The 12,931-nt window shown below is 34.6% G+C and overlaps 1 protein-coding gene across 3 annotated transcripts in view; it reads left to right on the top strand.

Annotated features, from left to right (window-relative positions):
* INTS6 (integrator complex subunit 6) overlaps nt 1-12,931 on the top strand; it is a 90,765-nt gene that overhangs the window by 49,759 nt on the left and 28,075 nt on the right. For all 3 annotated transcript variants that reach the window (XM_072783230.1, XM_072783229.1, XM_072783231.1), the window contains one exon: nt 8,394-8,577. In XM_072783230.1, the coding sequence (XP_072639331.1) occupies nt 8,394-8,577 (184 nt within the window). The remainder of the gene's footprint in view (nt 1-8,393; nt 8,578-12,931) is intronic.

Below are 12,931 nucleotides of genomic sequence, written 5' to 3'. Positions count from 1 at the left end.
CCCCCCAATCTGCAGAAAGTTCTGGGTTCTTAGTAAACTTTTCATTCTCCTAACTTATTCAGGTGCTGGTTTTTGTGAGCCTTCCTTACTTCATCTCCCAGATAATCACTTATTCCTCTGGACCTCATGCATGCTGTTACTGTTGTATATATCATAACATGTTACATTTATTTATTTACATGTTCTTGAAGGTAGGAAATTACAGTGATTTATGTGTTGCCTTTCATTAAATATTTCCTGAATTGTAGCTTGATGTGTGATTTCCATTCTTTTTTTTTTTTTTTAAAAACCCTCACATGATAACAGTTAAAAATTATATACTAATAATGACCTAAGTACTTCTTTGATACTGTGCCAAGTTCATTGGTACTATTAACTATAAAGAAAAGTAATGGTTAGGTGTGTGAGGTAAAAGGTTTTTGCAAGAAATAGGGGCGCCTGGGTGGCTCGGTCAGTTAAGTGCCTGGCCTAGGCTCAGGTCATGATCCTGGGGTTCTGGGATCAAGCCTCGCATCAGGCTCCCTGCTCAGTGGGGAGCCTGCTTCTCCCCCTCCTTCTGCCTACCACTCGGCCTGCTTGTGGGTGCTCTCCCTCTCTGTCAAATAAATAATCTTAAATTTTTTTTTCAAGAAATAATATATAGTCATGTTCTTTGTATCTCTGAATAAGGCAAGAATTTGGGGGTTATCTTCTGTGTAGGCCTAAGTGACAGTACATCCTCTTGTAAATTCTTATTTATGAGTATTGTACACTGAGCTAGGGGGGAGTACTTGTTACGGCTTCAACATAGGGAATGGTTGTTTCTCCACCCCCTTCTCTAGGTGTCAGGTTTTGTAGCTCATGTCTGTGGGCACTTGCAAGGGTCATAGAGATTAAGTACCTCCGTAGTAAGACAGTAATCCTCCCGGCTCTTGAGGATAAGGCTACTGCTGGTTTTATGACCTACCATGAACATTACCATAGAATCTGTGTTTGTGTGTTTGCATTCACATCTGTATGTGCATTGGGGTGAGGGGAGCACAGGGCTTATTGGCAGGACTGACAGGTGCTTGTGCTCTGACTGCAGCCCTCACAGTGCCCCTCTTACTCTCGTACTTATGCTTTGTGAATGAGAAGGACCTCATTTATTTCATTTGACGATGTGGTGGGAGGTGGGGCAGGATGCAGAAAAGAAGAATAAGATCCTTCTCCCTGTGCTCTCTCAAACTGGTGGGATAGGTAACAGGTCATTAAAACATAAGGTGGAAAGTATGATTATTAAAGAACTTATTGTTTGGATTACGTGAATAATAGAACCAGTTGGCAAAGCATCCAAGTGTCAGGGGGAACCCGAAGTGTTGGTACAGATCTGTCAGTCTTGACTTTTCATGGTTGTCTCTGATATGGTCATCATCCAGGAGCTAGTTAGGTTGTGTACCAGGAGAAATCTCCTTGGTTCCTGAATTAAAGGTGTTTTAAAAAATAATTTTATTTTCTTTGACTGCTCATTTTTATTTTTAAATTCTGGAAGTTTAAAAAATAAGTAGTATTGTGTAAGAATTCTGGTTATCTGAGGCTGAGGTTTTATAATAGTTTCTCTTAAAGTGAGCTAGCTCTAAAACATATTATTTGCTTTGGGATAGTCCTAATTAAGTCTTGACACAATGCCATGCTTTGGTAGGTGCTCAGTGAATAACATAATAATTCAAATTTAAGTTGAGCCTTAGTCCATTCTTAGCATAGTCACAAATAATTAGGATCTGAACCATAATCAAACACAAAATAGCTGAATAAAGGAGGAATTGCACCTAATCTGTCCTTTACTTTTTGTACCTATGGAGAAATAAATTTTATTTTTTTTTATAAGAAGTTCAGGAAAGACTCAAAGGTGAGAAGGCAGTAAGATAGATCTCCAAAGGAAAGAAGGAAAAATAGGACAGTCTTCCTAAATCTAAGTTGGAGTTACATTTCCTTTTTCTGTCAGCTACCAAGATAATTACATAAAATGTCTAGAATGGTGAAATCAGTGAAATGAATCATTTAAAATAATATAGAGGGGCACCTGGGTGGCTCAGTCGGTTGAGCATCTGATTCTTGGTTTCAGCTCAGGTCACGATTCTTAAGGGTAGTGGATTGAGCCCCGTGTCAGGCTTTGCACTCAATGTGGACTCTGCTAGAGCTTATCTCCCTCTCCCTCTCTCTCCTGCCTGCCAACTCTTTCTCTCTCTCTCTGTCTCTAAAATAAATAAAATCTTGAAAAATATATAGTAAAATAATATAGAAAACTTCAGTTGTATACAAGTAAAAATAAAACGTTGTTCGTATAAACATTTTTTTTTGTTTATTAGACCAGTATAATCTTAAGAAGCCCTATGTAAGACCAGTAATGTCATGATTATGGGAAAATTATTGTATTATTGAAATTACATATGATTTAGACAATTCTTAAAATTCGTAGTCCGTACATGGTCTAAACGTGATTACATAGTAGGGATTATTTGAGTATGTATCCTCCAAACACAGGTCTTCTGACATGGAATCTTATATTACAATTTATGTCTAAAATGGGGATAATAATAGTACCTATCCTGTTGGTTTGTTATAAATATATGAAAAGCTGCTCATAGAATGCTGCTTGATGCATAGTAAGTGCTCAGTATCCTAACTAATTATTGCTTATTTTTATTGTTGTTATTCCTCATGCACTTGGGATTTGGGAGAGAACACGAAGAAGAAAATATATTGCTGCCTCTTTACATTGGATAAAAGAGTAATGAGGGGGAAAGCATTGGATGCTTTATAAAAAACAATCTATATTGTTTATAAAAATATACAAATTAGTGGTTTAAAGTCACTAGATTTTCAAATGGATGATTTAAAATTTTTTTCTAGGAGTTACTAGAATTAACTAGGAGTTAGAATTATCTAGGAGTCTAGAATTATTTTTATAGTTAACGTTTTCTTTTTTCCATTTAATATATATATTTTTTAATTTGGATATCTTGGAGCACCTGGGTGGCTCAGTTAAACATATGCCTTCTGCTCATATCATGATCCTAGAGTCAGGCTCCCTGCTCGGTCAGGAGTCTGCTTCTCCCTCTCCCTTTGCCAGCTGTTCTACCTGTGCTCTCTATGTCAAATAAATAAATAAAATCATAAAAAAAATTAAATAAAATTTGGATATCTTAACACTTTTAAAAATGTTGATGATGGTTTCAATAATGGTTAGGCAGTATGATGAAGTGGTTAGGAACAGAGTCAAGGGCCAGACCCACTGGGTTTAAATTCTGTCTCCTTAATAACTATTTACTGTATACCTTCCAGAAGGCTATTAGAATTCTTTGTGCCTCCGTTTTTATCATTCGTAAATAGAAATTGTATAGTGCTTGTCTCACTTGTTTATTTTGTGGGTTAGGTGAATTTATATATATATATATATATATATATATATATATATGGTTTAGAACAATGTCTGCCATATAATTGTAACTATAACTGTTGTTAATGATTAATTTTTTTAGCATTATCAGTTTAGACATTTAACTTTGAATACTCTTATGCTAAAGTTTCCTGCAGTTAAGTCTTATAAAACTATTTTCCTGCCTAATGTTTAGAAATAAGCTAATAAAAATCTTTGTAGCTGTATTGTGATTTTCTTGTAGCTTATCCTCCAACACATCTCTAAAACAAATTCCTTTAGGAACATGATCCCTTTCCTAGAAACTCTTTGAGCGGTAGGACCATATTTTATTACGCATCTTTAAATACCCAGAACCTGAACATGCCTAATACTTCGTAGGTGAGTAAAAAATGATGACTGGAAAAGCATGCATCGTTTTCAGGGAATAATCTACCTTTTGCAGTATATTTTAATAGCCAGTCAACGAGAACTCTTTGTTAGAGTTCTAAAAAATGTGGGACCTTTGGGGTTTGTGATTATACTCTAATCTACTCTCAGTTGAAGCCTATATGAAGTTTTCTTGCATTTTGATTTTGTGTAAAACGTAATAGCTACTTGAATGAACATTTCATTTGCCTTTGGCAGTTATCTTCATATTAACATACTCATATTCTGGATAAGAATAAATGACACAAAAGTTCTTTATCTGTTGAGTTTTGTTCTTGTTTGTTGCAGATTTTTAAAAATTTACTGAATGAAACAAACTGCATATTGATAGTAGTTCCCTTTGTTCCTCTACTCAGTGTTAACTTTCTTCCCTCTTACCCATCCCACTTCATCATGAATTTGGTCTGTAGCTTTTTAGTTCATTTTTCTTGCTTTTATTACATGTACATGTTATACATATATAAAACTACATTAAGTAATTGTACTTACAGATGCTTTTCTGTGTGTGTCATTTTGCATCTTGCTTTCTTTTCATCTGATACTGTTTTGATTCATAAGTGGATTCACACTTACAGTGTTCCTCAATGTAAGAAAAAAGGTGACATCCTAGAACAGCAGAGAAAAGATGTTCTTTTCAATAGCATGCCAATTGGATACCCATTTGAGAAAAAAAAAAAATCTACCTTCACTTCTGCCTCATTGAACAAACTCAATTCCAGGTATATTTCAGGTTTAAATGTAGGTGGTAAAATAATAAAACCTTTAGAAGAAAATATAAGAAATTTACATGATCTGTGGGGGCACAAAAAATACTAATCATGGAAGAAAAAAAATTAATAAATTTAATTTATCAGAAGATACCACTAAAATAGTAAAAAAGGTCACAAATTAGGAGAGGATATTTGCAGTATGTATATCTAATAAGGGATTTATCCAGAATACATCAATATTTTTTCAAATTAATAAAAAAAGGTAACTCAATTTTTAAAAAAAGTAAGCAGATGACTTTAACAGGTATACCAAAATTTCTTTCTGTGTATACCGACAGAAATGGGTACTAATGTTTTTCATAAAAACGTGCTGTAATTTTATAGTTGTACTATTAATACTAGAAACAAACTAGAAACAACCCAAATGCTTCTCAACAACAAAAAAGAAACTCCAGTACCTATTCTCTCTCTATTCCTTTGTCCTTCTCTCTCTCATACTTGCATGCTATATGGCAATGGGGATGAATGATCTACACCTAAACAGGCAACAGGGAATCTCATCCCTGTAATATTGAATGGAGGAAGCAATAAACCAAAGAGACCATATTCTATGATTCCATTTATAAAAAGTTCAAAATTAGAAAAAACTAATCAATTGAAGAGGGATAATGACTGGTGGGATATAAATTACTACTTTTCTGTTTCTTGATAAAAATGCTAATTTCATAAGGACATTCATATTGTGAAAATTCATCAAGCTATACATTTATGATTTATATTCTTTTATATATGCATGCATGAATTGTATGTATGTTTTATTAAAAAATACTCTTTTGAGATCTGTGCATGTTGAATCTTAGAGGTTGAGTTTATTCATTTCAACTCTGGTTTATAAACAGACCACAGTTTATTTATCGATTCCCTTATTGGACTTATAGGTTGTTTCCTGTTTTCCTGTTTCAAATAATGCTGTAGACATTATTTCTTTTCCAGTATTCTTTTATGTGGCTGCTTGTAAAAATATCTGAGAGTTTCTCTAAGATCTATAACTAGAGGTGGCGTTGCTCAGTCCTGGTGTATGCTTACCAGATATTATCAAATTGTTTTCTAGAATGATTGTATGTAGGAGTAATGGAACGTTTCCACTGTGCTATATATATATATATGTCATTTTTGTCAACCCTTAAAATTTTGCTACTGTGATACATGCAAAGTGATAAATCTTTGATACTTTAATTTGTGTTTTCTGGTCATACGGATTTCTGTAGGTACTTTTTTCCCCATTTTTCATGATTGGGAATTACCTACTTGTATTTTGCACATTTTTCTTATGGTTAATTTTATATTTATTTCTTGATTTATGTGCAATTCAGAAAGACCTGCATTTGTGATTTTTAACACATTGCTAGAATTTCAGCTGTAGATTTTAGATTTGGAGTAATTCAACCTTCTTAAGGATATTTTTCCTTCAGGCTCTTTGTTGTTTTCCTGTCCCTGTTTGCCTGCCATCATTCCTTCCAGCATTACTAGCACATTTCAGCTCTAGGGGATTTTTTTTTTTCTCTCCTCTTTTAATGAGAGAGGGTAGTAGTGATATGGGGAAGGAGAAATGATAAGTAGGAAAATAAATATTTGACAAGTTTATAAAAATGATAAAACTATGTATAAAATATGCTCATGATCAATCTTGATTGTTTTGTTTGTTTTACTTAAAATACTTTACAGATCTGATATTTCACAAAGGCCAGTTATTTTGTTGTATATTGTCTCCTTTGTAGATGCTTATTGTTTCCTGATTTGTGCGTTGTGTGTGTGTGTGTGTATACAGTTTGGATCTGTCATTGTCCTATCTGTTGCTTATATATGAAGTCTGCAGTGCGGTTATCCAGTGGATTCTTGAGACAGTTCCATATATTCATTATATCCCAGAGTAACTATATTAACAGTTCAAAATCCTCTTCCTCCAGTGGCACTTGTGATTCGATGTTTTTGTAATCTTAGAAAATGACTGAACACCCGGTAGTTGTGCTTCCTAGGTAACAGAGGTGGCTGGTCTGGAGTAAAGGAGATGGCGGAAACAGTGTTTTCTTCTTTATCTTCTGGCAGGGTATGGTAATATTATTAGCAAGGGCTTGGAGTTCCTGAGCTGTTTTCCAAGTGTCACAGAGCCTTTGAGGTCAGAGAACCTTCCTCACAGAACATCCTGGCCCAGATTTCTTCAGCATTCCTTCCTTACTGCCTCTGACTTCTGCCCTAAGTAGGATCAGTGCCAGAGGAAAAGCTCATGACTCCTGGCCATGGTCACAAAACCTGGGCTGATTTTGATCTTGCAGGGTATTCTCTTGGCATGAATCTTTGGGAGAGAGGTGCCAGTTTAGGAGAGCTTCACTAGGAATTCTCTTCTGAAAATAGACTCTCATTTTTTTTTAATGGTTTAATGTAACTCATGAAGAAACTTGAGTCTTAAGTTGGGTAGAATGACTTCAATCCCTAATTTATCACGTGCAGAAATCTTTTTTGAGGCGAGAAATAGAAAGGCTATAAGCTATACGGTTATGTTTGCTATATGACCAAAAAACAGTATAAACTTTGGCAGTGGGCAGCCTGGGTGGCTCGGCGGTTTGGTGCTGCATTTGGCCCAGGGCGTAATCCTGGAGACCCAGGATCGAGTCCTGAGTTGGGCTCCCTGCATGGAGCCTGCTTCTTCCTCTGCCTGTGTCTCTGCCTCTCTCTCTGTCTCTCATGAATAAATAAATAAAATCTTAAAAAAAAAAAAAGTCTTTGCTTTTGATTGCTTTGTCTCTTATTTTATAATGTTCTACCAAACCTTCCTCCTCTCTAATGTTTGCTTCTCACGCCACTGATTTATTGGAGAAGCCAGGTCATCTGTCCTGTAGGATGTTCCACTTGCTGGGCTTGACTTCCACCATGCTTCCTGTGGTGGTATTTAACTTGGTCCTGTGTCCCCAGGAGTCTCTGTAAACTGGCAGCTAGAATGAACGAAAGGCTTGATGAACTTCAATTCGACCTTTCCTTTCCTTTCCCCTTTTCTGTCAGTGCTGTGCACCTGATGTCACTTCTTGGTACATGTTGTCTGGTCATCCCCATTTAGTTACGCTAAGATTCGTATGTGGATTCCCTTGGTACTGTTACTCGCTTATTGCGGAGTTCCTATTAGAATCACTTCAGAGTCTTCTAAGATTTAGGAATTCAAGATTCTAATTTAGTATGTTTGATGGGGTTGGGGAAAGACATCTATTAAAAAAAATGGAAAATAAAAATCCCTCTACCTTTACTCAGATGTAAGAATCATTATTTTTAATATATTTAATATGTAATTAGAGTGACAAAATTTACTTTCATACAGATGCTTTGGGAATGTATGTTTTATCAAAAATGAAGCCTAATTAAAATTATTAACTGGAGATGTTTGAGGCTGCTGTGGTGTAATAGAAAAAGTACAGACTTGGACCCAGGAGGCCAAATCACTTATTTGCCCTGAGACATTTTTTAATCTAGAAAATAGGAATAATATATTTATTATAGACTTGTTTTAATAATTAAGTGAAATGATTTCTTTGGACGCACTCCAGCACCTGTGGTTAGTTGAATGGAAACCTAAAAAGCATTACAATAATAAATGTTTTTCAATTGAGGTCTTTAGAGTGAGAGCTTATGAAAATTGAAGTAATCTCTCAGGTGCTTATTTTAACCATATCTGTATAACCTTTTGTTTCTGAGCTTGTTTTTTGAGTGATAAGGGACTCATGATATATAGTTTTAATATATGTATAATTAATGTGGCCTTTTGGGAAAAACAGCACGTGGAATCTTACTTTTTCCTCCCTTATTTTCAGCTCCATTTACCTCTTAATTCTCCTTTGCCTGGAAGTGAATTGACCAAGGAACCTTTTCGTTGGGATCAGAGACTCTTTGCACTAGTGTTGCGGTTACCTGGCACCATGTCAGTAGAATCAGAACAGTTGACAGGTGTGCCTTTAGATGACTCTGCGATCACACCAATGTGTGAAGTGACAGGCGGTAAGTTTCTTTGCTGGCAGTAGTAATTCAGTGACTTAAGGCAGTTTATCTGAACGTTTTCAAATGTATATTTTAAAAACTCCATGTTTGGTTTTGTTCAAGTTAATGTTAGAAATGAGTAGACATATATGGTTTTAAAATTACATCGATGAACATCTATAATCTGATTTGAATGGGATTTAATATTATTGGATCTGAAATGAAGGGCCTTGTTTTCTAACCATATAGAAAGTGCTGGTATTTCAAGTTGGTTGTTAAACTTCTGCTTTAAAGATGCTTTAAACTTCTTCTGTAAAGATGACCAGTGATTTACAAATGCAGAGTTATTTTCTGTGAAAAATGAAGAGAATTTTGAGAATCATCCCATTAACCATGTAATGATTAATGCCTGATTAAGGGCAATCTTCCCTAGAGGCGAAGAGGAAGCTAGACAGTAGAGTAGGTTAGAGGAACAGGTCAGCGAGATCTAAACCAGCTAGTTCAGGTAGTCACTATGTTAAGTGAACTCTTGAAAGAGAATATGTGAATAGACTCAGAACTTCTGTAATTGGGCAGCAGGTGGGTTAAATTCATACAGATATGTATTGGGTGTCTACTGTGTACCAAGCCCTGTTCCTTGTTTGGGACTGCAGTAGTGACTATGGCAGACAGTGGTGTTTGTGCTTTCGTGGAGCATTTTAGTTTCACCTAAGGGATACGATACTGAAATGTCTAAGTCTGGCATACCACTATTTCACCTTAGTCTCCAGACACAGTCAGTGCTCTGTTGAGACTCCACGATAGCCAGCTGTGTAAGTTAAAGGACAATATAAGGTTTAAGTAATATTTTAGGTGCCTTCGAAAATTTTCAGACAGAATGGGTACCCCATGCAGGTATGTGAAGTAGGTAAGTTAGGAAGTTATGTTTCACATTATAAAATGTTCCTATTTATAAGAGTACTTTCTGGTGAACTCTTATAATTCCTTCACAGTTTAATGTATTTTAAAAAAGGTATATACATACATTTTTAATGAGAAAAGCTATCTATCTAAATTTGAAAATTCACTGCTAATAATTGCTTGTGCATAGATGGTATTTTTCAGTGACAGTCTTCATTGTTTCTGTGGGTAGATTCATATTTATATTCAGAAAATACTAGTTTTCAGCTTCGAACTGACCCACTTGCTAAAATCCTGAACTTTTTTTTTTTTTCTTTAATAGCTCTAAGGTTTTTAATTAACAGATTGAAGGCCTTGAAGCTGTAATTTACATTACTGCCTTGGAAATTTTTTTTTTATTATACATTTCTTAGTTACAAAGTTATGGAATTATATGTACTGTAACTTTTGTTTTCTGGGGTCAAGAATATTCAGAGTATGAAATGAAGTGAGTGGTATAATCACAGAGGGTCTCTGAACCTGAGATATCATATAGTGATTAATAGCCTTGCCTTTGGGCAGTAATGTTCTAAAGCTGTTTTGTTTATTCTTGGAAAGGAACATCTCCAGAGGAGAATATTCTAAAGTCACCCTTGATAATATCTTCAGTGACCCAGAAACCTTACTCAAGAAACCTAGGAAGCTTCCCCAAATATACTTTCTGAATCTCTCCTGATGTAGTGGTTTATTTGCCTCTTTTCATGCTCTTGCTATAGCAGTAATGAGAAGCTGCTGAAATGCCACTCACCTTTTCATAGATATGAATAATGTATGTTTAAAATTATTTTAAAGAAATGTTTTCTAAAGAAAGTTTTGAGGATAAAACACTAGAAAAATAGAACAGAAAAGCTAATATCCAAATACATAATCACTACTAATAATTCCTGTGTATTTTTTAACTTAATGAAAGTAATATGTGCACATTTATTTTTCCTATTATAGAATAATTCATGTTCACTAAGAGAAAGTTGGAAGGAAATGTGCCTGTGTTGCCAAAATCATTAATAAAGTTATGTTTTCTATGTATACTTTAAAAAATTGAATAATTGTCATTGTAAGCATTTTTCTTTTATGATCAGGTAATTGATGAGTACTCTATGTAACTGTTGTTGATGCAGGGAATATAGCAGGGATGATAAAGGTTACTTTTTGGACATTATGACAGATAAAATCATAAAATGAAATACTAAGAGTGCTACTTAGTTCGAAGAAGAAGTAGGATAAGAGTGTAGAGAGCAACTTGAGGCAGAGAATGCGTATCCTTGGGAGGTCTTTAAGGAGGTGACTTTTTTAAAACCATAAACCTAAAAGATATGCTTACATTAGTTTGAATCAATTTCCTATATTGCTTATCCTTGGAGATTATATTTGTTTAAAAAAATAAAACAACATTTATTCTTTGATAAATTACATCTCTAACCTTGATGTTAAAGCCACTTATTTTAATAGGGATTAATCAACCTTAGTTGTGTCTTAAAAATATTAATCCCTTTAAAATTATTGTTATGTGTTTACTGAGTCTTTGTTGTGGTAAAACTGACCTTTAGCATATTAATTTCAGGTGTATAGCATAATGATTCGGTCTTTGTATATATTGTGAAATGATCACCACAGTAAGTCTGCTTAACATTCGAGCAGAGATCTGAATAATGGAGTAAACCATACAAAGATCTATGCAAAGAAAATAGTAAAGGAAGAAACACACTGTATTTTTGTGAGTGACAGGAAGGCTCATATGGCTGGAGCTTACATAGAGGAGGAGTAGGGAGTAATAGGTGGGTTTAGAGCAGTAGGCAAAGGCCAAATATTGAATAGCCTTTTAGGCTATAATAATATAGTTTTTATTTTCCAAGTGTGATGAGAAGCCATTGGAGGGCTTTTTATAGGAGGTGACATCTGATTCCTTTTTCTGAAAGATCACTTCAGGTGTTAGATGAGAATATACTGTATAGTAGCAAGAGTAGAGGCAGAGAGTCTAGTAAGCGGTGATAGCAGGCTGGTCTAAAGTGCTGGGTTCGGGGGTGATGAAAGGTTGTCTGATGCAAGGAAGAATTGAGGATGAAGGCAGAGGGCAGAATGAATCAAGGATTAGTCTTTAGATGACTCACTTGGCCAAATAATTGGAGGTGAATGACTGTAACATTGACTGAGATGGGGAGAAGCAGAAGTGCCTAATGGATACGATGGTAGAAGTCTTGAGGATAAAGAGCATTTTATAATAATCATAAGACTTCTAGAGTAGATAAATTTAACTTTCTTAGCCTCTATAAGAATTGTTGCCCAACTTATTAGAAGTATCTTTTTATCTATTCTCCATTTTACTGAAATGCTGGTGTAGTACACTTCTATGGGAAAATTTTTTTCACTTCTGCCTTTAGACTCACTATATTTAGTTTGATTTTTTTTTTAATGGACTCTGCATAACAGTAAGTGAGCCAGCTTCATGACTTGAAGGTGGGTGCTTGTCTCACAAATATAAGCAGTGATCACAGAAACTATGCTTTAATAGAGAGGGTCGTACATTATGTACAAGGGATGAGTTTTGATGTAGAGAATAAAAGAACTGTTGTACAATATATAGGCTCACTTTGCAAAGACAGCAGAATTTGCTGTACCCTCTTTAACTCTCAAAAGAATTAATGGATTTTTATTATTTGCCAAGTGACTCAAATTTATTAACCTTTTCTTTCATTTTCATAAAGCACCTTTGTAATTCTTTTTTATACTAAGATTATAACTCCTTTACTCATATTTTCCTAATCAATTAATTGATTCTGACACAGGCTAGAGGAGCAGAGAGAATTGCCACAATTTTACACTTAAAAATTTTTGCTTTTTAATGACTTTTTGGGAATATGCTTAAGTTTCATCAAATAAGACATTCAACCTTTTAATCTTCTAAATTCTTTGTATATCAAGATGATCAATCTTTATATCTATTGCTTTATGTATATGTTTGACTCAGAAAAAATAATTATCAGTTCTTTAAATAAGTGTCATTCAATGTAGGCAGTTGGTTTTAAATATGGATTTCAAATTAACATCATGATTTCCAGTAAACGAAGTATACCCAGATTAAAGTTTTTAATACCCTATAATGGTGTGAATCTTGGGTGTACTACTATATTAAATTTGGATAAATTAACCTCTCCCTGCTTTAGTTTTCTCATTTATAGAATGGAGAAAGTAACCTATACAGTTTTGCTAGGATTAAATAAATTAATATGATAAAGTGATTAGAACAGTACCAGGCACATAGACACTCAATAATTGGTAGGTATTTTTATGATTACGAGTACTATTATTGTGTACAGGTAAGTTGTTTGTTATTTGATACTTGTTTTTCTAAGTATAGCTGACTCTGACGATTTGAATCATGCTACTGCCTAATGTTTTCTGTTCTTAGTAGCCTTTAGCAAATGACATGCCAAGTATA

This window comes from Canis lupus, chromosome 17 (assembly GCF_048164855.1).
Source record: "Canis lupus baileyi chromosome 17, mCanLup2.hap1, whole genome shotgun sequence".
Taxonomy (NCBI): Eukaryota; Metazoa; Chordata; class Mammalia; order Carnivora; family Canidae; genus Canis; species Canis lupus.
Note: the sequence above shows the minus strand (reverse complement) of the source record. Positions and strands in the feature narration are given on the sequence as shown.